The sequence below is a fragment of the Argopecten irradians genome, chromosome 14 (genome assembly GCF_041381155.1).
Source record: "Argopecten irradians isolate NY chromosome 14, Ai_NY, whole genome shotgun sequence".
Taxonomy (NCBI): Eukaryota; Metazoa; Mollusca; class Bivalvia; order Pectinida; family Pectinidae; genus Argopecten; species Argopecten irradians.
In genome coordinates this window covers 25885655-25911261 of record NC_091147.1, presented here as the reverse complement: position 1 = coordinate 25911261, position 25607 = coordinate 25885655, and the positions used below count along the sequence as shown (strand labels likewise).

Genomic DNA, 25607 nt, shown 5'->3' with positions numbered 1-25607 from the left:
AGAAGAAGAGCGAGAGAAAAAAAAGGAGAATGTTATTTTAGAACAAATTGGGTAGGATGGTAAAACATAAAGCAAACATGTTAATGCAAAAACATTCTTTTATAAAACTGGAAATAGTATATTGGCTTTGTGAGGGGCTATATACCAGAATACACAGTTATCAGGGGAGATAAATTCACTCAAATCTGATTATCTGAGGAATAAGTATTTATTAGAGAAGGGGGAAAATACACACACACACACACATATATATATATATGAGAATAAATATTAAATAAAACATATAACATTTATTTAATAAATCTCAAAATATTTTACATAATCATATATCTTATAATAATAGTGTTAATCAATGAGGTATTATTTATCCCAATGCCTAGAGCGTAACTAATTTGTCCCATTTTTTCCATTCCCCTTCAAATTTAAGTTTAGCGTTTTCATCCTTACATGTAGAAACGAATTTTTGGATTATGTAGTTGTCTTTAATAATGTTTATGAGAGAGTTAATACTAAGTGAATTATGTAAACATCTCACTCTATAAATATACTGTTTTATAATGATTATAATTTCATTATCTACTCTGTTACTAGGTAAAGAATTCTGATGAAGGATACCGAAAAGGAAAGTTTTTTTATTAAATGAAAATGGAATATATAAGGCTGCCAATAAAGTTTCAAGACTCTCTAGTAATTTTTGTGTTTCTTTGCATTCCCATAATAGATGGGTTATGGTTTCAGGTTCAGTGTTACACAGAATACATAAAGGGGAAGTAACAACACTCCAATTTTGTACAAAAATGAGTTAGTAGTAAGAATGTGATTGAATCACTCTATACTGAAACCACTGGAGTTTTGTGTTTCTTGTTACCCAGAAAGGAATTTTGTAGATTTTGCACCAAGCTATTGTATCAATGTTCTCAAAAAATATTATTCCACTTTTTGGTACCAGATGGTACTATATCTGATTTTATAATGATATTATAAAAAAGTTTAGAACCTTTCTTGTCTTTGAGAATGAAGTGTAGATTAATTGGTACATAAGGATAAGAAATCTTATAAATAGAGACATCATATGCTGAAAGGAAATGTTTCACTGCGGAAATAAGACCATGGTATTGTAAATAATTTGTGTTCACTTGATATTTTTGAATAAAATCAGCAAATGAATAAAATTCGCCTGTGCTTACGTCTTTTAAAATATCATTCACAATGCAGATGTTTTTTCTGATAGTAGGCCCTATAGAAAATATCTTTTCCACCAATTTTAATTTTATTATATTATACCAAATAGGAACTTTCAATATATTTTCTTGTAAGAAATTATCATGATATTTTGTATTTAGCATGTACCACGATTTGAAAACATCTATCCAGAATTTATTTGAACACCTGTTTATACACACCTGAATATATTCTGAACCACAGTTTGCAAGACGGTCTAAATCAACAAAAGTTTTTAATATAATCAGCCATTTCTCATTACTCTTAAAGAGTCTTCTAATCCAAGTGAGTTTTAGAGAGTTAATAAAAGCACTAATATTGGTCATTTTCAAGCCACCATTACAATAATTCTGAACAATTACTTCCCTTTTAATCTTATCTGGTTTTCCATTCCACAGAAATTCATATAAAAGTGTGTTAAGTTTCTTAATAAATTTATCATCAGGGTTAGGAAGTGATATAAATAGGTGGTTAAATTGAGATATGAGTAGAGATTTGATAATTTATATTAATTTTTCCGATAGGTGTTAATGACCTCCTATTCCAAATCTAATCAGTGATTTGAGTTTAGTTAGCTTTTTGTCAAAATTAAGTTTAGGGATCTCATGAAGATTTACACTAAATTCTATTCCTAACAATGTAAATTTTTCTTTTCCCCACTGAAGATTTAGCTCAGGTAAATAATAATCCTGACTATACTTTCTACTCCCAATCCATATAACTTGAGTTTTTTCTACATTCGTTTTTAAACCTGAAAATTTTAGCATATTCTTTGAGTTCACATACTGCTTCCTTTAATGACCTCTCTGTTCCATCCAGTATGAGTGAAGTGTCATCAGCATACTGTGATAATAAAATTGGACAGTTATCAATATTTACACCATTTATATTTTCATTATTTCTTAATTTTGTAGCTAACACTTCTGCACAGAGAATAAATAGATATGGTGCTAATGGGTCCCCCTGTCTACAGCCCCTCTTGATATCAAAAAATGAAGATAAGTTTCCTCCTGATTTATAGCAGCAGAATGAACATTGTTATGTAACGTTTTAAACCAGTTTATTATACTTTTACCAAAGCCGAAGAGAAGAAGAACTTTTTCAATAAATATCCACGAAACAGAATCAAACGCTTTTTCGAAATCGATCATTAATAACATGCCAGGTATCTCATTTTCTTCAGTAAATTGCATAATATCATATATTAATCGTGTGTTCACACCAATATAACGACCTGAAATAAAACCAGTTTGATCATCACTTATTAATTTATTGAGAACAGTTTTTATCCTATTAGCTATAGATCCAGATGCAATTTTGTATACAATATTCAAAAGTGAAATTGGTCTCCAGTTTTTAATAAAATGTCTTGGTTTATCTGCTTTAGGAATACATGTTATTATTCCTTGTCTCTGTGTTATAGATAATTGTCCTGTTTGATAACCAAAATTGATTGATCTTATTACAAATTCCCCTAATTTTCCCCAAAAACATTTAAAAAATTCTGTTGTGAACCCATCTGATCCAGGACTTTTATTATTCTTCATCGATTTCAAAGTATTTCCTGCCTCTTTAAGTGAAATTTCCCCTTCTAAATTATCAGACTCATTTTCAGATAGTTTTGGTATATTATAATTATTGAGATAATGTTTTAAGTTGACATTCTGAGTATCAATTGTGTTTGAAACATCATATAATTTTTTATAGAAAGAATGCACTTCTTGTAAAATTACTTCCTGTTTAGATATAATGTCGCCATTATCAATTTGTAATTTCGGAATAATTTTCGAGGTGTAATTTCGGTTTTCTAAATTAAAAAAATAACTTGTAGGTTTTTCTCCTTCCTCTGCCCATTTTGCCCTTGATCTTATAATACTTCCCTTGATTTTATGCGATCTTATTTTCTCTAACTCATTTTTTTTCTCATGTAGTTCATCCAAGTTAACACTATCTTGTTCCTCGAGTTCTTTTATTTCTTTATTAAGAGAATCTTCTTGAGAGTTCTGTTGTTTTTTCTTATAAGATGAGAATGATATTGTTTTTCCTCTGATTTCCATAAGTAGTGTTTCCAAAAATAGCTGCTCAGATATCGTAAATTGAATTTCCGAATTTGAAATAGTTTCAATGCTATTCAGATTATAAACAGGTAAAGAATACTGTTTCTTAACTTCATCAATACAATCATTTACTGTTTTTAAGTAGTCCAAATCATGAAGAAGTGAATTATTAAATTTCCATGTTCCTTTACCTCTTTTGAATTCATTCAACTTAATTAGTATTTTTGGAAATGAGTGGTCCGATCTATAACTGGGGTCTATACCTGAATAATTAATGCTGGGTAGTAAACTTTCCGAAATAATAAAATAATCTAAACGTGCTGTTTAATTGGATTCTTTTTTCTCCATGTAAATCTCCTAATGTTTTCATGTTGCTCCCTGAATACATCAATAAGACCAAAACTTTCAATTTATCTCCAGAACTTTATCTCTAGCCTTAGGATTATTTACATTCTTATATGATTTGTCATAATCAAGATCAGGGTTTAAAACAAGATTAAAATCCCCACATATAATTACATGAGTACAATTAAATTCTTCAATCGTATCTGAAATATTATCATAAAAGTCAGGACTATCGTGGTTAGGTCCATAAATATTTACAAGTGTAATATGTGAACCTTCAATTTCTAATTCTAAAGCTATGAAATTACCTGTATTGTCCTGTCACTCCTACATGTAACAGTCTTTTCCCTAAGAACTTTAAACTCAAAATAACTCAACATCTTCCTGATTTAGCCATAGATTTGAAATCATCTATGAGCGTTTAGGCGCCTAGGTGGCCTGTTCTTGCTCATAGGTTGCGAAGGTTTTTTCTCTGGGTCACCAATACTTGTTCTCTCGTAAATTTGCTGGCACATCCTAAAATGAACCTCGTGATTACTCGATAAAACAAAACTTATTTTGGCTGCGGCGGACATTAATTTTAGCAATTTTACATGCACTATTGATCGATTTGGAGACCACTTTAAATGTAGTATTGAAACGACTTTTTTGTGATATTCCTTATCACATGTGGAGGATAATTAAAGTGGGATTCAAAGAAGTTAAAAAGGATGTTTTTGTTTTGCAAAAAAACAAAGGTTAGTTAAACTAAATCACAGCAAGTATGTATACAAAAAGCTTCATGCTCCTCAGACCGCTAAAATTAAACTAATGATAATTTTATTAATGGTGTCAAAATGCCCTAAAGATTAAATTCCCTGTATGTACTGCTGCTTATTTATGCGCCTCCGCCTTCCCTTCTTCTGATGACGCGGGAATTTTTATAGTTAAATTTAACTACCCATCCCCCAACATGAGATGTATTTTACAATGTTCTTAAATTCTGCCCTTTTTATGACTTATAAAATCAACTTTGTATTCATAATTAACATGCGACTTTGGGGATGTCTTTCACTCAAATAAGTACATCACGATATTTGATAATGCATCTTCTAAACGGAAAGATTGCAATATGCACATGTTACTGTATTCCGATTAGACTACACGACCAGAGCTATAAAATAATGGGAGACTTTTTTCTTTAAATTTTATTTCACCATACTTTACATTTTGGTTCCCCCTAATTAGCCTGTTAACCTTTGTTACTATGTTGTCTCTAGCACCCTGGGACCACTAATTACAAGCGAAGATAATAGCCGTACTATGATTAATGAATCGATTCAGGTGTAAGGTTTAAATATACGACTAACCTTGATTTAAAACAATCAAAAATCTCTAATTTGCCAAATTTATCACCAGGCTCAGAATCATACAATCGGCTTAGCCGTTCAATTGTACGATCAATAAAACAAAATGGTTCAGTCCGTTTGGGGGGGGGCACCAAGTAGACTACATATACTTTCTTTCAATAGAGAAGTCCCAGGCAATAGATTATACAGTTTTCATCAGGGTAACCAGTCATCGACCAAGCCAAGAGCTGTATCAACTCTGCTATAAGTTGAGTCCTCTTGTTTTCTCAACTTCTCAAATCTGCAAAATAGAAAAGTGATCATAAATTTGATTTGGTAAACAAGAAATCAACAATCCATTGTATATAGAATCTAAAGATAGAAAAGTTTTGTGAATGAACCCTTGCTGATTTGTAAACAGTTCGTGACAGTAATGGATCGGCCATTCTGCTTTAAAAAGATATTTTCTAAAAGACGAATGAAAATTTAAGAAAAGAAATGTTTTGGTAGTTGATTTAGATATTGGAGAGATCAAAGACGTTTTTTTAAACACGGAAATGAAACACACAGCGTGTAGCGAATTTTTTGTAATTCAATTTATAAGTAAGCTCAAATGACCGTTTTGATGACTCTAATTTGACATTTTCCTGCATTGTCATTGCCTAAAACTTAAAAGAGAAAAGTGTCAAATAAATAAAAACCTCATAGATTTTCCGTGCCTCTATTCAATAGATTACATGTTTAGTCTACCAAATAAACGCCCCCTCTCCCTACTTAATTTGTTCTACTCCACATTTTTCACTACGCTCTCATTTCAGAGTACTTTAAAGTGAATAGTCGGTCCGGCAAAAGGAAACCAGTCTAAATGCGTTCTTTGGCCTTCCAAAAAGTCATTGTATACCATAAATGATGGTCAAGTTCTGCTTACGGTGTCCCAGTTTTGACCATTGAAATTTTGGGGGAAGCCCCGTGTAAATTTTTAGCACAGTTCTAAATATAAATTCGCCAAACTCTTTTTGAAAAACGAGGCTGCGTGGAAATGTCAACATGGACATGCGTTTTTGCTCCAGTCGTGTCGGTTTCGTTTCGTGTGATAAACCACTAATGCGGTATGCAAATTGTTGTTTTGAGATGATACATTTGATGATGCCAAATGAAGTATTCTTACATTAATGACAATGCTTTGTAATCATTTTTTCGATAAAGCATCATCTTGTACATGGAAATCGACACAAATATTCGGGGGCCGATGCCAGAGATGGGGGCCCCGGCAAGGGGCAATTATTGCAGCATCGCATTCGTCGTATTTTTTACATGAACCGAATCATGAAGGTTAAATACAAATAATCGTAACATAATTTCCCATTTAAAACCACACGAAAACGTTCCATAGAACGTCCCATGCATGTAGCTGTCAAAGATGTAAAATAAATTAGCTCATACATAGATATTTTACAAGTACAATATACATGTATGTGTTTTCAATTATTCGTGTAGTTTTTTGCAAGAGATTTAATTAAATTATCTATGTCTCTGGTTGTTTTTTTTTTTTTTTTTTTTTTTTTTTGTAAACAATATTTGATGTTCTGGAGAGAGATGACATGAATGTCCAAGCTGGAAGGAAAGAAACTTTTATGATGTATATGTATCTGTACAATGTATATATATGTAAAAACGTACATTCCATGTAGCTGCTATAGAATTACAACTATAGGAAATTCTCTCAAACATTGATAATATTTAATTCTTCACATAATCATGTAGGCCTATGCTGTGAGAATTAACACATCATATATATTTCCATGAAAACATATAGGCCTACATGTATGTTACTTTCCTTTTCTGTTGTTTCCTGTTCTTTTTTGTGCTCTGGAGAAAAAGATGATTGAGTTGAAAGAAAAGTAATTAATTAAGAAGAAATGTGTACCACAGTAACTTTTGTCCTGTAGCCGAGGGGTTCTATACTGTTTTTAATAGTCCAGTAATTAATAATTAAATTGAAAATTTCAAAATTAAGATGAAATTGTAAATTCCATTTTTTGAATGAAGTGGTTCCCCTCCTTTGAGAGTACACAGTGTGTATACCCCTTTTGGTTTTTTTAGGAATAATACCTGAATAGGAACCTGAAATAACATGACAATCAATCAGGTATGTGTGTGTTGTGGGGCGTGGGGGTGGGGGCCAGGGGGGGGGGGGGGGGCGGTTTGGGGGGGGCGGGGGGGGATGGGGAGGCGCGTCGGGGCTATTAAAAGACAGAAGATATCACATGAGGAATACGGGAAGTATGTTAATCTTGACTGTGGGGGCCGCGGGTTGAAAATATAGAAGAAATAGCATAGCAGATAACCTGGTAACTGTGGCGAGAGGGGCATGCTTTATCATTTTGATAATCTATCGGTCATTGCCATACTTTGGGAGATTATTACACAGGGCTTTTTTTGGTTATTTAGTCTACATTGATTTTGGAAGCGAAGAAACCTTTTGAATCCACTATCGGTTTATGATACGCATCCTTTCTTTTTTTCCCGTTCCTTTTTTTTTTCTTTCTACATGTGTAAGCTATTTCATTCTGTATTTCACCCTTGTCCGCACATGTCACAACTTCCCAATACAGGTACCAATGTTTTTTGTCTTCTAGAAAACCTAAAATACCCAAAGACAGATGCAGACTACATAACCAGTACATACATAACTACATTTTAGGTCTTATGTGTTTTAGTTAGATCTCACATGTGGTTATCATACAAGTATTAAAAACAATAAAATAGGTCTATGTAACAAGTATTTAAACATAGACAATAAGAATGTGAAAATTGGTTCATGAACAAAACATGAATTCTTTAACATTTACAGATAACTTGCCTCACGTTTATGAGTCTTTTATTTATATGTTGATGTCCTACTGCTCTTAGTTAACAGTAGAATTTAGAAATCCGCTTCCAAAAAGACATTTTGGTATCTACTATTAGGCCCTATACTGAAAAAAAAAAAAATCTCTCATATTTTAAAAGTAATTGAAAAAGCCTAACCTATCTCACAAGCCCATGACAAACAACATGCCGGGCCAGGCATATGGATGCAAAAATTATAATCACCTGCGATTCTCAGAGGACTAATAAAAACAAATATTTATTCTACAAAGTTAAACAATGACAAAAGTATTCGCATCAAAAATTTTATTACATGAATTACAGTTAGAAAGGGAACATTTAGATAAATGAATACTGTTTAAATTGTTCTGATTCTATGCGATAATTATAGGCTCCATATTGGAAAAAGTATACTTTCAGATCTTCATATTGATGCTAATTGTATGTATATGTAATACATACTCTTGTAATACTGGTGCCGAAGTAGTGATACCGCGTTGATGAACTATTCTATAATTCATGTCACTTTGCATGCCATCGGGTAGCCTGAAAAAAAAGAACTCCAACAAATTTTTTTATAATCTGTTGGAACTATCGTACCAAAGAATTAGAAATGATCAATTTCAAATTATATATACAATGGAATATAATATAATGTTAGGTTTATTCTACACGGGGTTTTTTTATTTTTTTAGACGAAATTTTTTTTTTATTTGTAAAGATGCGGGACCCAGAAAACCATTTTAATAAGTTTATGTCTGAAATGAACTCTATGAGGTCAATGACACTGCATTCTGATTTAGAATCAAATATTTGTCTTCAAAAAATACACATACAAAATTCAGATTTGTTCTATAGATCTCCAACAAAATATTCAGAATAATATAATGATACAATGGGATCTTGTTATGCCACTGCGTTTGTTACTGCATATTGCATGAAAGTCACTAGAGTAAATTTCAACTGACTCGTAAAGTTTCTAGTATTGTCATAATTTTTTTTTTTTATCAACAATGAACCACCTGCGGATACATGTTTGTAATAAATTATAACAAGACACCTAATTTATTATTCTGCAAACAGAAATAATAATGTCTTTAGGTGTAACTCACCAAATATATTCTTCAAAGCAACATAGAGTCTAAAACAAATTACAATTCGTACACTATGTATAATGTGTCCATATAATCAGGACACAGTATAACATATACAAAAACTTTAACCAAATTAAACCCTACTTATGCTTAAATCATATATACACTCGCTAACGCATCCATGTGTCTAACCACTGACTTCCAGAACATGCTTACAGAAAATAAAATTGTACAAAATTTATAATATCCCTTGCGATTATACTAGCTATACTTCAGAATCTGGTATAAAATTTGAGTCCATGGCTAAGGCATAATATTGTATAATATTATTGAATAACTAAATACTTGGTTAGCTATTCGATTATGACTTATCTTGAAGAACACTATTGAGCGTTACATGTTATAACTGTTTTACACTGAACTTACATCGGGACGTACATTTTACTAAAATATACATGGGCCACTTCATTAACCACTAAAGATAGGGCCCAAGCCCACGAAATAAGAACCCAGCAGGCTTCATTTACCCCCAGGGTTAACGTTTTACGGACGGATGAGGGGTAACAGGGGTATGCAAACATATAGTGATCACATATTGTGACCACTCATTTATGAAAAAAATACTGCTAGGGACTATTTACATAATGATCAAAATACGAAGACTCTGCTCACTAACAGTGCTGAGCAGGGAGTACCGGGTAGTAGGCCTATGGTACGTACAGTAGCGGTACGGAGCGCCGCGTGCTCGTTTGAACTGTTCTCTTCACTATAACAAGTTGTATTATACACTCCTCTCCATGCGTCGTAATGTTTCCCGAGTCATTTGTTGGGATTGTCGCTGCTCCATTGCCTTGCCTTTCGCATTTTAGGTGAGTCAGTTGGTTGTTTTGGCGGAAACCTTTGGTTCAAACTACGGTAGCCATGTTTTTGTTTACTACGGAGAGTGGTGGATGTGCGCATGCGTTAAGGTTGAAACTGCACTCTTAGCCGGTCGGGAGGACTTTTAGGATTCCCATAGATATTATTATTTTCTTCGCATGTACAGCGATTTTGACGGAAATTTTATTTTTCTAATTCATAAGAATTATACCGGATATATATATTAATACCATTTTTACCGATTTTTACAGTCACTTGCCCGACTATTCTCTTTAACTTAAATAGGACTGAAACTGTGAAAATCATGTAGGTTTATATTCGACTTTTTTTTGCAAATTGCTTAATGGCTTACTCTATGCAAAACTTTTGTGAAAGGTTAGCCCTATTAAGCACCCTTTCATCTTTAATTTTTTAAGCTCCCTGGGCCCTTATTAGGTTGAATACAGTATTAAACAAAGATTCTGTGTTTGAGTAATTAATACCTGGTTAATCTCTAATTGTTTTCCAGCAGCTTTCTGTTCCTTGAGTTTCTGTATAGCTTGTAGTTTCTGAAATGATATAAATACACCACTGTTATGAAGTTACAATACAGAATAAAAGCTAAATATGCTACCTGTTTTATATACATTGAAGGTTTATTCTATTAGAGTTTCAATGAACACATAAGGTGGACTCCAGCTTTGATGAAAAAAATAAATAAATAACTTGTACCCTCGGAATTCTGAGCCTTCCATTAGCAAAGGAAAGACAAATCCTGCCTGTATGGGCTAATTTAATTAATGTATAGCCAGTGATATTCAAGGAGAAGATATTTTTGCAATTTTGTGGAACAGAGTAATGAACAAAAAATTAGTCTGCAAAATATTGAACCATGATTGAATCATATATTTAAAAAAACCATTTTAACTTTTTTCAAATTAAAAACACAAAAAATATCAATCTGGTGTATATAACAAACTATTCTGTATTATATGCATATTACAGAGTTATCTGCCCTTGTGGGTAGGTATTGATTATGACCTAATAGATTCTTCTAAGGCCTTTTTCGTTTATTCGGAACAACCGGTTCGACCGACCGTTGGTTAAAGGTACATTATTTCAAGTATAAATCCTGACGGACCTGCAATTTTTAATACAGGCCTGTGAGGGTTTTGTCAAGGCTCGTCGGAAAACAATATAAAATCACCAGGTCGGCTCTTTAATTAATAAACGAACAACTAGGTCCAACCAGTCAAATCGTATAATCGAAAACGGCCTAAGTGTTTACTAATGTTACCATGGATACCTACCCGCAAGGGAGGTTACTCTGTAACATGCAAAGACGGAATATGTTTGTGTTACAACTATGAAGTCAGTCATCAATAATGTTGTACTTACCTTCCTGATATTACGAGCCTTCTTATCCTTCTCGGGGTCTCCGGTAGAGGCCATCTGTGAGACTACGGCTCCCATGACTGACACAGGCCTGGATGCAGCAGGAGGTGCCGGACCAGAAGCTTCACTCTAGAAAACATTTAATGTTCAATTTCAAATTCAAGTTCTTTCGGAATACATGAAAGATGGGGAAAGTTTGACTGCCCGGAGAAATTTAGCAACCTATTGGCCAAATATGAACACCAAGTGAGATTGTCAATAATATTTAATATGAAAACTTGTCAAAATGATAAAAGCAATACCTGAAAATCACATATATCTGCTTCCTCAAATCCTATATCCATACATTTCCCCAAAGTTATATTCTAACTCATCAAACCTGTAAATTGTTTTATTTTGGTGGAAACAAATTTTAACATTGAATTTATTTTGAACCAGTTTAATAGCGTAATGATAAATTTGTGAGGTCAAAATAACTGCAAAATTAACGATATAAAGAAAATGGAATTAGCCTGTAATTAATCAACAATCATATCTTAATAGCATTCATCTTCTGGCATGAGAGGCCCTTAAACAAGATTTTACTACCACAATATGTAGATAATATAACCAGATTGTGAACCAAGCATACCTCGTTTTCCCGAGCCATCTTTGCCTTTCTAGCGTCTCTCTTCTTCTTGTTTTTACTAGCAGATTTATTGTCACCTGTCAAAAACAATCAAATTACCATACATTTATATTCATCAAAACAAATTTAATGTCACTAGCTTTCAGACACTGAAACTGATCTACAATTGGCCATAACAAATATCTTAACCTCTGAAAAAGCATTTATTATATACTCTAACTTGGATTAAAATATCTCATCTTTTGGGTGGAGAAATTCATGTGATCAGGGGACAAGTGACCTGGACCTTTTTACATCCCTGCCAGGGATCAAACTCTGGCTGGCTAGGTAAGGTGAGTGACTTTAATCACTACATCACCCGACATTCCCTGTTGTATTCAGTCTGATAGAAGTACTGATACTTACTTGAGAAAATACACAAGGATATAACGAAAGTTACAAAACTTTACCTGAACGTAAAACCAAAACCAATACAAGCAAAGATCTAAAACAAATGAAATTATTATTGAAAGTATTTGCTAAACTTAATATTAAATACAGAATTTTAATTTCAAACCAATCTGTACCAGAATCTGTTGGCTGTTTCTTGTTTGGGTCTGATGGCGCTTCATATTCTTGTAGTTTAAAAGACGGTGCGGTACCTCGGGCCTGTGGGGGACGATAGACTCCCGCTTTTACTGCAAGGTAAACAATCACAAGTCTTGCATAAAATATGGATCAAATACCATGTTATTTAATATCATAGTGAGCAGGGTTGATATTTTTTGTAATAATTCAGTATGTTGGTGTGTTGTAATCTGAAAAAAATAAAAAAGGTATTCTAAGAAATAATGTATACACTCATCAATATAAGATCAATATTACTGGCCTTGATAAAAAAAATCAAGACACAGTGTAGTACCCATCCATTTTTACTCCAACGTCATATTGGTGTTTTGAGTAAATTCAGAATTGATCAACATTATTTTCCTTTGATGCTGGCCTACAATTGGATATAGTGCCATGTTCGGGATGCAATTAAATATATTTTTGACTTGTAAATTACACCTTTTCAAAGGTGGGTAAATGGTAAAGGTAAGTAACACTGAAGAAAAAAGCTAAATCGTGTGATTCCTTCTTTGATAGTGAAAAAATAAACATTTGTCAGCGGTTGAGCATCAATTCAATTAAATTGTTTATGATGTCATATATGACGTCTAATGATTGTCTTTATAGTGATGCGATTTTGCACGAAGTTTGAAGGTTTTTGCCTATAATTCAACAATTGTAATCGAACTAAAGTGAATAGTCCAAGTAGCAAAGAAAACCAGGTTCTAAAAGGCGTTTCATTGGCCTTGTCCAAAAAGATTGCTCACATATTAAGTAGGACCGGGTCAATGTTCTCGCTTCGAGTATATCGCAGTTCTGACCATTAAAGTTAACAGAAAAGTTGAAAGGCATTGACCAAATCGAGGCTGTCGTGGAAATTGTAACCACAGACTTTATATGAAGCCAGAAGGACGTTTGAATTCCCCGACTTTAAATAAGCATAGTTTTATCGTACTGCAGACAGATTTTGACGAGATGATTTTATTTCACACTATTTCAAAAGAAATAATACTGGATACATTCACACCATTTCACCAACTTTAGCCATCCTTGCCCGACTGTTCACTTTAAATAACAGGTTTGAAAATTTGACAGATTTTGGGACCAAAAAGGCAAAAACCATACATACTACTTAACTTTGATGGTAGTAATGAAGATATTGTTTCTGAAATTATTACTGGTTCAAATTTGACTTTCATAGAGAACATTGGGTAAAGCCCCCCACCGCAAGGACATCACATTTTAGCATTTTTCTCTCTGATGCTTTCCTGCCTTGGGTACCGGTAGGGAGCAACCTAATGAAAATACGAACCACCAGGTAGTGGAGCCACTTCTGCGGCCATCGCCTGTGCCGCCTTGTAGTTCAGGACTCGCTCTGGATACGTTCCCGCGGGAACAGGCTGCCACCGCGCCTCCCATAATTCCTTTTCTGCGTCAACATTGATTTGCTGCAGCAGGGAACCAGTGAAGTGCCATATTCTGTACCTGTGGAAACAGAAATAAAATCCTTTTAGGATTATCTATCGTGAAAAAAAATTCACATAAAGAAATATTGCCTGTGTGGTGAAATGTAATCCTCGGTGAATAAAAACAACCTTTAATACTTTCAGTTTTATACACCGGGTAATTTAATTTTTTTACAAAGAGCACACTAATATGCAGAGGACTCAGAAACAGGCTCAAGGTTTTTAACTTTTTAAAATTAACTCTTGAAATTTTAACACAAATTATAATGTATTGTTTCAATACGTCAATTTCAAGATATCAAAACGATGCAGATGAAGTAAGATTTACAGCCCATTAGTCCCACCTTCCTGTGATTGTGATGTCACATTTTGATTTGATTTTTGTGAGAGCCACTGAAAGGTGAGACTTATCAAGGTCAACCATACTTTAAGTGGGATCAGAGGACCGTATGACCATACCCATTGCCAACACGTAACCGTGGCGCAGTGGTCGCTGTGAGAAAGTGTTCTCCATCTGGGTGGAACTCGAACACTGTTGTGTCTGGTGCTTGAGCTTGGCAGATTAGTTTTTTTTGCTTGGTATCCCAGAATTCTAGGTTACCACGGAGATTTCCAAATCCAGCCAGGCAGAGGAGTGGAACATTAAGGAAGATTTTAGAGATGCAGTAATGATACGACCAGTCATACAAAGGCTTCCTGCAGGTAAACCTGTCTTAGTGACTACCTCTGTATAATGACAACCTGAGTAATAAAAACTTTGTCTATGATTCCCAAATGACCTATTTCCACAGAATTGTTGTTAAGACTATTTTAACTATAAAAACAATACTTTCCTGTCTCTTTATAAATCCTTATTATATGCTGAAGAAAACACTCACTTTTATTAAACATTAAATCATAGTGTCAGTCAACTAGTTCCCATGTTTTTTTTGGTAAGAATTCCACGACTTGACTATCTCTCCTTGTTTGAAATCACTGTATTCGACCCAATAATCGCCCATGTCTGTATAAGTGCCCCTCCCTCTTTTGAGGCCTCAATTTAATTTGCCCGAGCATAAAAAAAGACCAAAAGTGTATAGGTTTACAATATTTTTGTCTTATCAAGCATCTTTTCCTTTATTTCTTTTTTTTTTTAAACACCCTGGATGCTTATTAGGTCGAATACGGTATGAGAGTTTTATCCTGGTAACCAAACTGATCAAATACAAATTTTTAATTCAGAATATTACAGAGAAAATGGACAGTCTACATATGTTTTTTTCAGTTTTCAACCTAACAACACATTGTTTAAAGATGCTCGACCGCCGACAGAGCATAAATGATATTCATCACTTAACAATAATTGGTGTTTAATCATGTATATATATGTCTAATTAACACAAAAAATAATATAAGATAATTTATTTTGCATTTGGTACATGAGCAATCTGTACTTCATTCCATATAGAATATATTGCCACAGAATTTTTTCGGGATGCAATTAATTATTTTTTGAAATTTTAACTTGAAGTAAAATTCGAAGCTCAAACTTTCCAATGGTGGTAATGGTGTAAAGTAAGTAACTTGTGTAACTGAAGAAAAATACTATATTGTCTACTGCTGTTTTTTATAGTGAAAAAATACCATTTGTCAGCGATGGAGAATCTTTAAACAAAGAAATCGGGGCCTAATCCCTAATTTTCATTCAGATTATCTCCCTTATCAGTGAGGGCATTTTGACATAGCTATGTAGATCTGATCAAACTAAATTTGATTTAATTTCACCTAATGCCAATCTGATAAAATTTCTCATAGAAATTTGAGGCCTGAATCTTACTTGTCACTTAAGATGATCTCCCCTCATCAAGGCATTCTAATTCACCCGGTAGCTATGCAAATCTTATCAAACAAAATTTGATCTAATTTTGAACCAATGTAAATCTGATCAAAGTTTTGATTTGAATTATGAATATTGCAGAGATATAAGACCAAACTGCTTTTAAAGGATATTGGATCCCTGGGGATTGTAAAACGCTGAGTTACGAGGTCCAGTTCCGAAGTCAAACAGAGGCTCTGCCTTGAGATTATATAGTGTGGCCTTCGCTGGCATGACTGAGAGATGGTTAAGAAAATAATTGATAAAATATCTTCATAAAATACATATATAATTGATGACCTTCTATATCATCGAAGACTACTAAAATGCAGTGTAAAATTAACTCATTCATCCCTGAAAATTCAAAATGAACTATTCCAGCCCTTGAATTAGTAGAGTTCAAATGTGTCCTAAGGGGTGAATGAGTTAAAAGTTCCAATCAAATTAAGAATTTTAAATCAAATAAGAGCAGAAAGCATGATATTTAACAATATACAAATGTACAGGGTGCTTAGCTATTCAGCTGAAATATTATTCAAAAGTGGGTGTATCATCATGCTATTATATTTCAAATACTGTAGATAGAACTAGACTGGCTACAGTACAATCATTTTGTTCTGTTACAGAGTATTTAAACTACAGTTAGTATGACTGATATCAAGGATACATCCATACACAACACAGAAGTCGGTTCCCTTGGGACTCCATTCAGTGCAGTAAACAGGACCATTCTTAGCTGAAATGTATCAAACTTTCTAATTACATATATACTATTGCTCAGGTATATGTCATTCTACAATCATGTTTTTCATAATCTTGAAAAATATCAATTGTTTTTCTAGTTCATTTGATTTGCTCATTTTTTTCATAATCTTGAAAATATTAATTTTTTTTTCTGGTTCATTTAATTTGCTCACAATTTTCAAAATCTATATACTTTTCACATCAGTCCCTAACTGGGATCCCCATCATTTTAATTTTATGATTCCAAATTAAAGCAATTGTCTGACGTCAGACACGTAGGAAACCTATGTCTGAGAAATCTTCATAATACCTACATCTAGGAACAAGGCAGCCCTCACCGCGGGTAGATATAAAATGGAGGCCTTGGTCTCCATAGTAATTCTGATCAGAGGTTTCTGAGGAAGACAGAACTAATAGGGCCGAGCCCAAGGAGTTCCAACTCATCACCACCGAGTCCGATTTAAAGAAACTTTTACTGGCTAGTGCGGCTTGCTGGCCTCCAAAATTAGGGTACTGGTACACTCTCACGAAGGATGGCTGGCCCTGGAATGTACCAAATGTGTAGCTACAAAATCAGTTACCGTACATATTTCAGCTGTATTGAAGCTTATTTCACTTTTGAATTTGTTGAATTAGAATTGCACTACCCAGTAATGTGTTCTGTGTATTGTTTATACATGTGTATCTTTATCATAATGGTGTTTGTGTGAATTCATCATTAAACCTGTTTGTGCTAAAATTTCATTGCACCAGAATAAGTATGTGTGAAACAATAGCAGTATTTAAGCGAAACTGATACTTTTGAAGAAATATGCTAGTTGTCCAACATAATAAATATACAGATTTCATTTCATTTTAAACCCTTGTAATCATATAAGAAATTAGATACATTGTTATGCAGTCAATGTATTTTTCATTATCAAATAAAAATGTAGGACTTTTTTTAACTCATTCATCCCTGAGGACACATTTAGACTCTTCTAAATCAAAGACTAGATTGACCCATTACGAAAGTTCCTGTTCTTTCAAATTCATTAATAAAGGATCTTAATACATGAGTGGCTATGTGATATGAAATTTATCAAACGAGTTCAATAATTTGATATGCCATGAGCCTTTAGTCATGAATGTAAGATTCTACTTATCACATAACTTTTATTAATAGAAATATAAGCGAAACTTTAGATTTCATCTCCATATAAAACAGAAGATATCTGGCTCGGATGTGACGTTTCCGTCTACCGAGACAATCATGCGTCGTCATATATAGATTATGACATCAAAACTAATTGTGACGTCACAATAATGTTACTACACATATCTCACGATATTTATGACATGGCTGTATGACATGGCTGGGCGAGCTAGTTATGTGATAAATCCCCTTTACAAATGGATTTCTTTTCACATGGTCCTCGCCCCTAAAACTGTTACGAGTACTAGTACTTTTTCAAACTGGTATTGTTTTAAACAAGTACTTTATCTGCATTGAGTACTGGTATCCTGTCAACAATTTTGCTGCCTGTGTTCACTTACCTTAACTCCAGGGACATATCCAGCCACTATGTATGGAGGACCACAGGCTGCTAGACTGTACTCTGATATCTTCTGCATCAACAGCTTTATTTTGATCTCGTCTGAATAAATAAAATTATATATATTAAATATAAATTTAAGAAGATCTTGAATCATTTTATACTGCTACAACTCGTGTCATATCTTCATTAGATATCATTTATATATATATATTATCATTGTTCTCTTTAGGTCATACAAAAAAATATTTGTTTCCAGTAACTCAACAGATCTTGTAAAATTAGTGCCTACATATATGGGAATATACGTCACATATGTTACGTAATGGCTATCGGTACCTACCAAATTTGTTGTTTTCAAAAAATTGCAGTTCATTGTTAACATTTCTGCAACAGATTCCCTCATCCTTCGTCCAGTTAGGATCCCTGTAAGACAGCAAACATGAACTTCTTAAACATACTTAAATATGACATTCATTTAAAATACATTTCAAAGAGATTTTAATTTGCATATGAGCCTTCTCTTGAATTACGAGAAAATCGGTATCTCACATTCTTGCAAAAGCACAACTACAGTGGCCATGGTTAACAGTAATTTACAAAGATTAAAGATTGTTTTGATAGCTGACTGACCAGTTTTTCTGTTTCTCTTGTATTTTCAAGCTCAAACTTGAAATTACGTGAAAATCAATATCTCACAATCTTTACAAAAACACAGTGGTTTACAGTAATTTATCAAGATTGTTCATTGTAGAATGTTTTGCTAGCTAACTGACCAGTTTTTCTGTTTCTTCTGTATAAAACTTCGGAGCAGAACACCTGTGGACGTATCGTATAGGTGAAGATTGGCATTCCCCTGTTTGGTTTCTGCATTAACTGTAACACAGAATAGACATAAAATAATACTGAAAAAGAATCCACAAATGAAGCCATTAATTCATGAGACCTTACCATGACATATATGTCAATAAGGTTATCAATTTTGATGTTTGGTCATGGTGAAAATATGTCTTCTGAGACTAATGTTTTATCCTTTTTTGTCATCCTCGATACTTCGGAGGTTACAGGCACAATATATGAAGTTTTCAGGTTTTTTTGTAATCACAAACATTTACAAGAAAATTACCACGTTCTCTCTGCATTAGAAGCTGACTAATGCCAGGAAGTTTTGAAAATAAATTATAATAAAATTATTGAAAATAATTAATGTTGCCCACAATATATACAAACTGAAACGATACAAATATGTTCACTGAAACTCTCCATTTCTGGAAAATATCATGTGACCCCATCGATATAGGCTGTAGGTCTAGATACGAAACGCTTTGGTAATTGTTGGTTTTGCAATCTCGACTGGCAGATATGTTTACAAGACAAGTTTTGACCTTTCGATGTCATGGGTTTATCTGCACAGAATAATGTCATAATACACGTCTTTCATCTTTATTTTAGGTCATTGATACAATGTTCGATCATTGTATATGTTTGTGATTACAAAAAAAAATATGAAAAGTTACATATATTGGGCCTTTAACATCACTGTCATTACATCTAAACATCTAGACTATGTCATAGTAAAACTGAAGGCAAGAGAAAACATAGGTAATTTTGTCCTTTGGTATACAGAGGATTCCGCTTATTTGAATAAGTCATATTCCAGAAGAAAATATGCAAATAACTGGAGTATTCGAATAGGCGGAGATGACATTTTGCACCTTCGTTTGACCTCACACATATGTATGTGAATAGGCAAATAGATATCGTTTCGTTTACTTGATAAATACATAAATTATTTACACTTAAAACGAACAACAAGTAATTGTTTTCGAAGTTGTAAATGGATTTTAATTGTTTAATAACAAAAAATATTCCAATATTAGATTCTTGTTTACGTTAGATCGACACGTGAATATTTGAGAAACAGCTAAACGATCGATATCAAATGCAATAACTAAACAGGATTGAATTTGTGTCTACAATTCTGAACCTAAATAAGTCTAATAAACAGATTTACGTACATCAAAAGAATGGAATAACGGTTGACCGTGTTGTTTTGAATTTTGGCGTCACTCTCTCTGTAATCTTCAAAGGAAGTCTCTGCAGGCCTGTGATAGGTCAGTTTACTTTCTGATGAACTGTCTCCAGTTTTATTATGAGATAGCCTGGGGTGGATATTTTATCGTCAGTGATAGTAACCTTTGGAGTATCGAGGATGTTTTATATATTGTATGTGGGAGAAAAATAATCATTCTCTATCTTGAGAAATTCATAATCATGAATGTCCAAGTTAAACCCAGGCTTGCTGAGGGTTGGACATTCATGAAGGTTGTGAATTCCCCTTTGGTTGTGATTTTTTGTCATTCGATTTTGTATAAATGTCTTTACCTGAATAATTCTGCCACAGCACCAGGACAGAAGCTTTAGGTGAAAATTTCATACAAACAACTTTGTTGATGTCAAGTTGAAACACTTTTTTGAAAGTGTTTGTGTTGATAACAATGGCCCTGAAACAAACAAATTAATTAGTTTGGTCTAAATGTATTAAACAAACAAAATGATTAGCTTGACCTAAATGTATTAAACAAAAAAATAATAAGCTTGGCCTAAATGTGTTAAACCAAACAAAATTATTGGGTTAGCCTAAATGTTTTAAAGTGAACAGTCGGGCAAGGATGGCTAAAGTCGGTAAAAATGGTGTGAATGTATCCAGTATAACTTCTTATGAAATGGAAAAATAAAATCTCTTGTCAAAATCTGTTTGCGTACGAAAAAATTAATATAAAGTATGGAAATTCTAAAACGTCCTCCCGGCTCACTATGTCCGTGGCTACATTTCCACGCAGCCTCGCTTTCAATGCTTTCAACTTTTCTTTACTTTAATGGTCAGAACTGGGAAACTAAGCAGAACTTGACCGTCGTACTAATATGCGAGAACTTTTGGAAGGCCAATGAACGCATTAAGACTGGTTTTCTTTGCCCGACTATTCACTTTAAGTATTATAATATTTCTTATGCTATAACTAGTCATTCAATTTAGCACAGACAGAATTACTATTTCACTATTAAAACCAAATGCAAAACAAATTGTTCTGATCTGAGCATGATTTAAGTATTTTTACCGGTAAAATTGCATGTATCAGGAACATACTTGCGCCAAAACATACTCCACTCAATTTGGATGGGAGCAAACAAAATCATACGGCACGCGCAATAAAAATACAAGTAAATTTCTATTATTATCAATTATATAACATCAATGTTTCAATTATTTGACAAAAGGATTCTAAGTATATATTAAATATACTGACTGATTTTCTGTACACCAACCAAGACGTGACCCATCATCACTGAAGACCATGCACCGACAATGTGACTTCTCCCTGCCAAAACAAAATTCAATATGTACTTTTTAATCATAATGAGGAAAAACGGTATAAAGCTAGTATATTAATAATCCGAAATAAAAGGCCAAAATAAATTCAAAGTAAAATCAAAATCATTTCTATGAAATATATATTCAGCCACTATAGGGCCTTCTTCAGTCCGAAATAACACAAACACAACGTGTTCGTCTACATGTTTGTTTACATCTATTGTGTGCAGGTACCAACTTTTTAATGTTCAAGACTTAATGAGAAAATAATACATACAGTGAACCCTTGATAAATTAAGCTGGACACCATTGTTTCCAGCCTCAGGGCTTTTTCCAGGGGCTTTTTGGAGCCGATAATGGGCCCCATTCCCAATGGAAGTCATTTCAAATTTATGCCAAATTCCCAAAAAATAGATTTTGAACCTGGAAATTTCCTTCCCAATTTTCCAATTTCTTTCCCAAAATAAGGAATAGGTAAAAAAGGCCCCTTCCCAGTTAAGTGAAAAAAAAAACAGATTCTAAACCGTCGGTCCGGTTTATAAATTTTCTGGACTGACAAATTTTGTGTTCTTGGTCGATATACGTTACTGTAATCCGTTCCCCAACATTTCTGTCCGGCGCGTGAGGCTTTTCGGACTGTCGCTGTCAGGAATATCTGGGGTCCACTGTATACATAACTTTTAGACCTTAAAATTCCTTATAAAAATTTATATACCAGGGTCCCGCACCATATAACTATTCTCAGACAGATGTTTTTACTGAATTATATATATGATTTTACATAGATTTTAGTAAAACATCTGTGTGAGAAAGTTTGATGGTGCCAGACCCAGGTGTGCATGTATTTGCTAGCAAAGACAGTACATGACATCTTTATATATACCCAGATGTATGCATGTATTTATCTTGCAGGTCATGAACAATATAATTAGCATGTATGTTTGCAAGAACAAAGTATCAAAGTATGTATACAGTCACATATCACATACCCTTGGAACTGTGAAGCTGAACCAATATCTGGTGGCCCATTTACCATCCATATCCCGTCTGTACCTCGAACTGAAAAACATGAGTAGAGATTCTTATAGATAATACTTTTCAGCCAAACCAGTTGCCCTGGCTCACTCCCTTAATGCTGAGCAAAGCTATCAAGGCTTTTTGGTACTGATGATGGACTCTAATGATCAAACTAGAGTTTAAGTCGGTTATCCAGTTTCCGTTTGGTTTATATACGGTTATATTTATTAAGTGGTTGGCATTTTTTTCTAACCATTTCAGCACTAGTCTTCACTTTTTAAAACATAGAAGACCCTTAAATATACCACCACTGTAGTTGGGCACCAAGTTTGTTCCAGGAGAGGAGAAAGTGTAGCAGGATCCCCAAACACTAGCCAAATGCTCTTCCGACTGAGCTACCTTTGATGATTGACTTCTAATCAAGCTCCACTATGATTATTGGTTCTAGTGTCAAGGGAGTAGTCCGCTAAACCTGCCTATATTATTAGGCTTTTTTAATTTTTTAATTTTTTTTTGCCTAATATATAGTCTATATATTAGGCAAAAAAAAATTTAAAAAGCCTAATAATATAGGCAGGTTTAGCGGACTATCAAGGGAGATGCTAGTTAATTGTACATGTAAAAGGAGCGGGTCGGTGTGATTTGTGCGAAGTGTTAAATACGGTCTCTGTCACTCAGCAGATGGATCCAGAGCATGCTTCTTTTGTTCAGTTGGTAGAGCAGTATGTTTTCACACCGGAGACCCAGGTTCGATTCCTAGTCAGGCATTTGACAGGAATCATACAAATGTATGTGTATTTTCCTTGTTCTTATACATAATAAACCATGCATAATTTGAATATACAATTTTATGGGGTTCATTGTAAACTGCATGAAGTAGTCACATATATCCTGACTAGCTTTCCGGAGAGCTTTCAAGCTTGAATCAAGCTGAATGTTGCAAATAAAATGTGCAATGTTTACATTTCAAAACATAATCATTTATTTAGTTGTGAATATTTTAAAATTTTATTTAAAGTCTAAATCTCAATATATAAGATAATTGAAGTTTGTTAAAAATGGGGTTTAATACCAGTACCAGACAAGTTTTAATCGTATTAGACGAACAAACACCTCGCCGATAAAAAGTGTTAGAAAATGTTGATTTCTTCTAAATGGTACCGAAATGTCCAGAAATATCACGATAATTGTCTTGTATACTACAGCAAAGTGTTTCAGTTATACTACAATTCAAGTTACATTAAATTTGTCACAACAAATTAACATATGTTCTATATAAGGACTACATGACATGAATCGATGATAAGCAATCGCGATTCACTCACGTGTCAAGGGGGGCGCCATTTTTGTTTAATCGGAATTCCTCTGCATTTTTTAATACGGCCGAATAAATCGCGAAGAGTCTCGTTCTGATCACACGATTTGTCGAGAAAATATTAATACGCGAGTCTTTTCATGTTGATATTTTTCGAGTTATTTCATTCACTTTTTTCATTAAATCAATTATTCTATCTTTATCAAGATTGTATATAAAAGATAAATCAACGTTAAGATCATTGTGGTTTACAATAACACGACCTACGCACTATTTTCTTTGTCGAACTAATTGAATGAAAACCGGTCAACTTCCTTTTCACAATATTGACGTGTCACAATATTGACGTGTAATCTGCTAGGCTTGAGCCGGACGAGTCCCCTAAAACATTTCATCTTTTTTACCGGAGGAAGCAACAAGAAAATCATGGCTGCAAAACAGAGAATGAGAATTGCTAGCGACAAGCACAGTAAAAACATCACTACTCGAGGGAACGTTCCAAAGACACTGGTGAGAAAATTGTGCGCTTGCACACCTGATTTGACGCTCCCGGTTTTGGGACGTGTCAAGTCAAACATATTGTGTACCCATCTACCTGGTGCAAATGTTTTTGGTGAATTTTCAACATATAAATTGTTTTATTTATAGCATTTATGTTAATAAACGAATAAATAAGGCATGGCTATGCACACTGATCATCAATTTAACGAGGTGTAAAATATCAACTCTGTTACTTAGTTTTTACACAGCCTAGGCTCAGGCAAGAGCCAGATGAAGTAACAATAGGAACATTGTGTCATTAAAAATACTTCAAGACAGACATCTCATATATTATGTATGCACAGCAGGCAAATGTTAGTTAATTGTCTGCTCATGTAAATTCATGACAGGCAAATGATGACTGGGCATAGTCGAACAGATTAATAAAAAGTTAATAACTCATTTGCCTAGGTAATTACTATCTTGAATCTTTTTTAATGTGATTAATATAACATTATTCTATAGGAATGAACATTTTGTAACTGTAATATTAAAAAAGTATAGATTGTTACTGACTGTGCAACGGACATTAAGAACTTTGCTAAACTAAAACATCATTATTATAATTTTGCTACATAATGCTTAGGATCAGTTGTATCCTAGCTTATAGATATTCATTATGATTGTAATTTTCATTGTCTAAAATTCTGATTCTGAGTCGATGAGTTATGGTGTGGTACATAGTTCTATAGAACTTCCTCATTGCTTGACATGCAAATAATGCCTTGAGACATATTGACACATATCCTTGATTGATGGTGCTTTCTGTCATCAGGAGATGCCTTTAAGCTAAAAAGATAAAGGATAATTTCAATATCTGTCTGTTTATAAATAAATAATATAATTATTATTCAATATTCTTTAAATTGAAATAATAATTTTTATCTTTTCAGAAACCATCAGAAGAGAAGTACCCAGTGGGTCCCTGGCTGTTAGCATTATTCGTGTTTGTCGTGTGTGGATCAGGTATGTGTCTTTAATAAATTTGTTAAAAATGTTGTGAAAGAATTATTTAAAAAAATCAATAAATCATTCAAATGCAGTTGATATACCCCTTGTGAATTGGTTAATAAGTTTTGTTTCTTAGCACAGACCGATGTTAATCAGTATGTCTTAGAGAAGTGAACAGGTTCAATGTACACTTAGTCAATATATTAGAGGAAACAAGGGGAAAAAAAGAGAAATTGAATGTTTATGATGAACTTTCTCGGGTATATCCAACTTCTTAAATGGGAATGAACAAAAAAATTTTAAATATGCTTTCATTTTAAAGATTTTCAACGTTGTGCGTTGGTTTCTAATTACAGCGGTGTTCCAGATCATCCAGAGCATCAGAATGACGTAATGACCAACCACTCCGACGACGACAACAACAGA

General features: G+C 33.6%; 1 protein-coding gene across 1 annotated transcript; it reads right to left on the bottom strand.

Moving 5' to 3' along the window:
- Positions 1-1923: 1923 nt before the first annotated feature.
- On the bottom strand, positions 1924-23788 carry LOC138307113 (eukaryotic translation initiation factor 2A-like). The gene is made up of 17 exons (XM_069247743.1): positions 23701-23788; positions 22348-22417; positions 21294-21365; positions 20371-20489; positions 18762-18861; positions 18329-18411; positions 17987-18087; positions 16765-16993; positions 16374-16442; positions 15841-15942; positions 14311-14485; positions 13698-13870; positions 12364-12474; positions 11801-11874; positions 11173-11298; positions 10278-10343; positions 1924-2064 (listed from the first exon to the last, which is right to left on the bottom strand). Exons 1-17 carry the CDS (start codon positions 23717-23719, stop codon positions 1924-1926), a joined length of 1830 nt encoding a protein of 609 aa, XP_069103844.1. The 5' UTR covers positions 23720-23788.
- Between the last annotated feature and the right edge of the window lie 1819 nt (positions 23789-25607).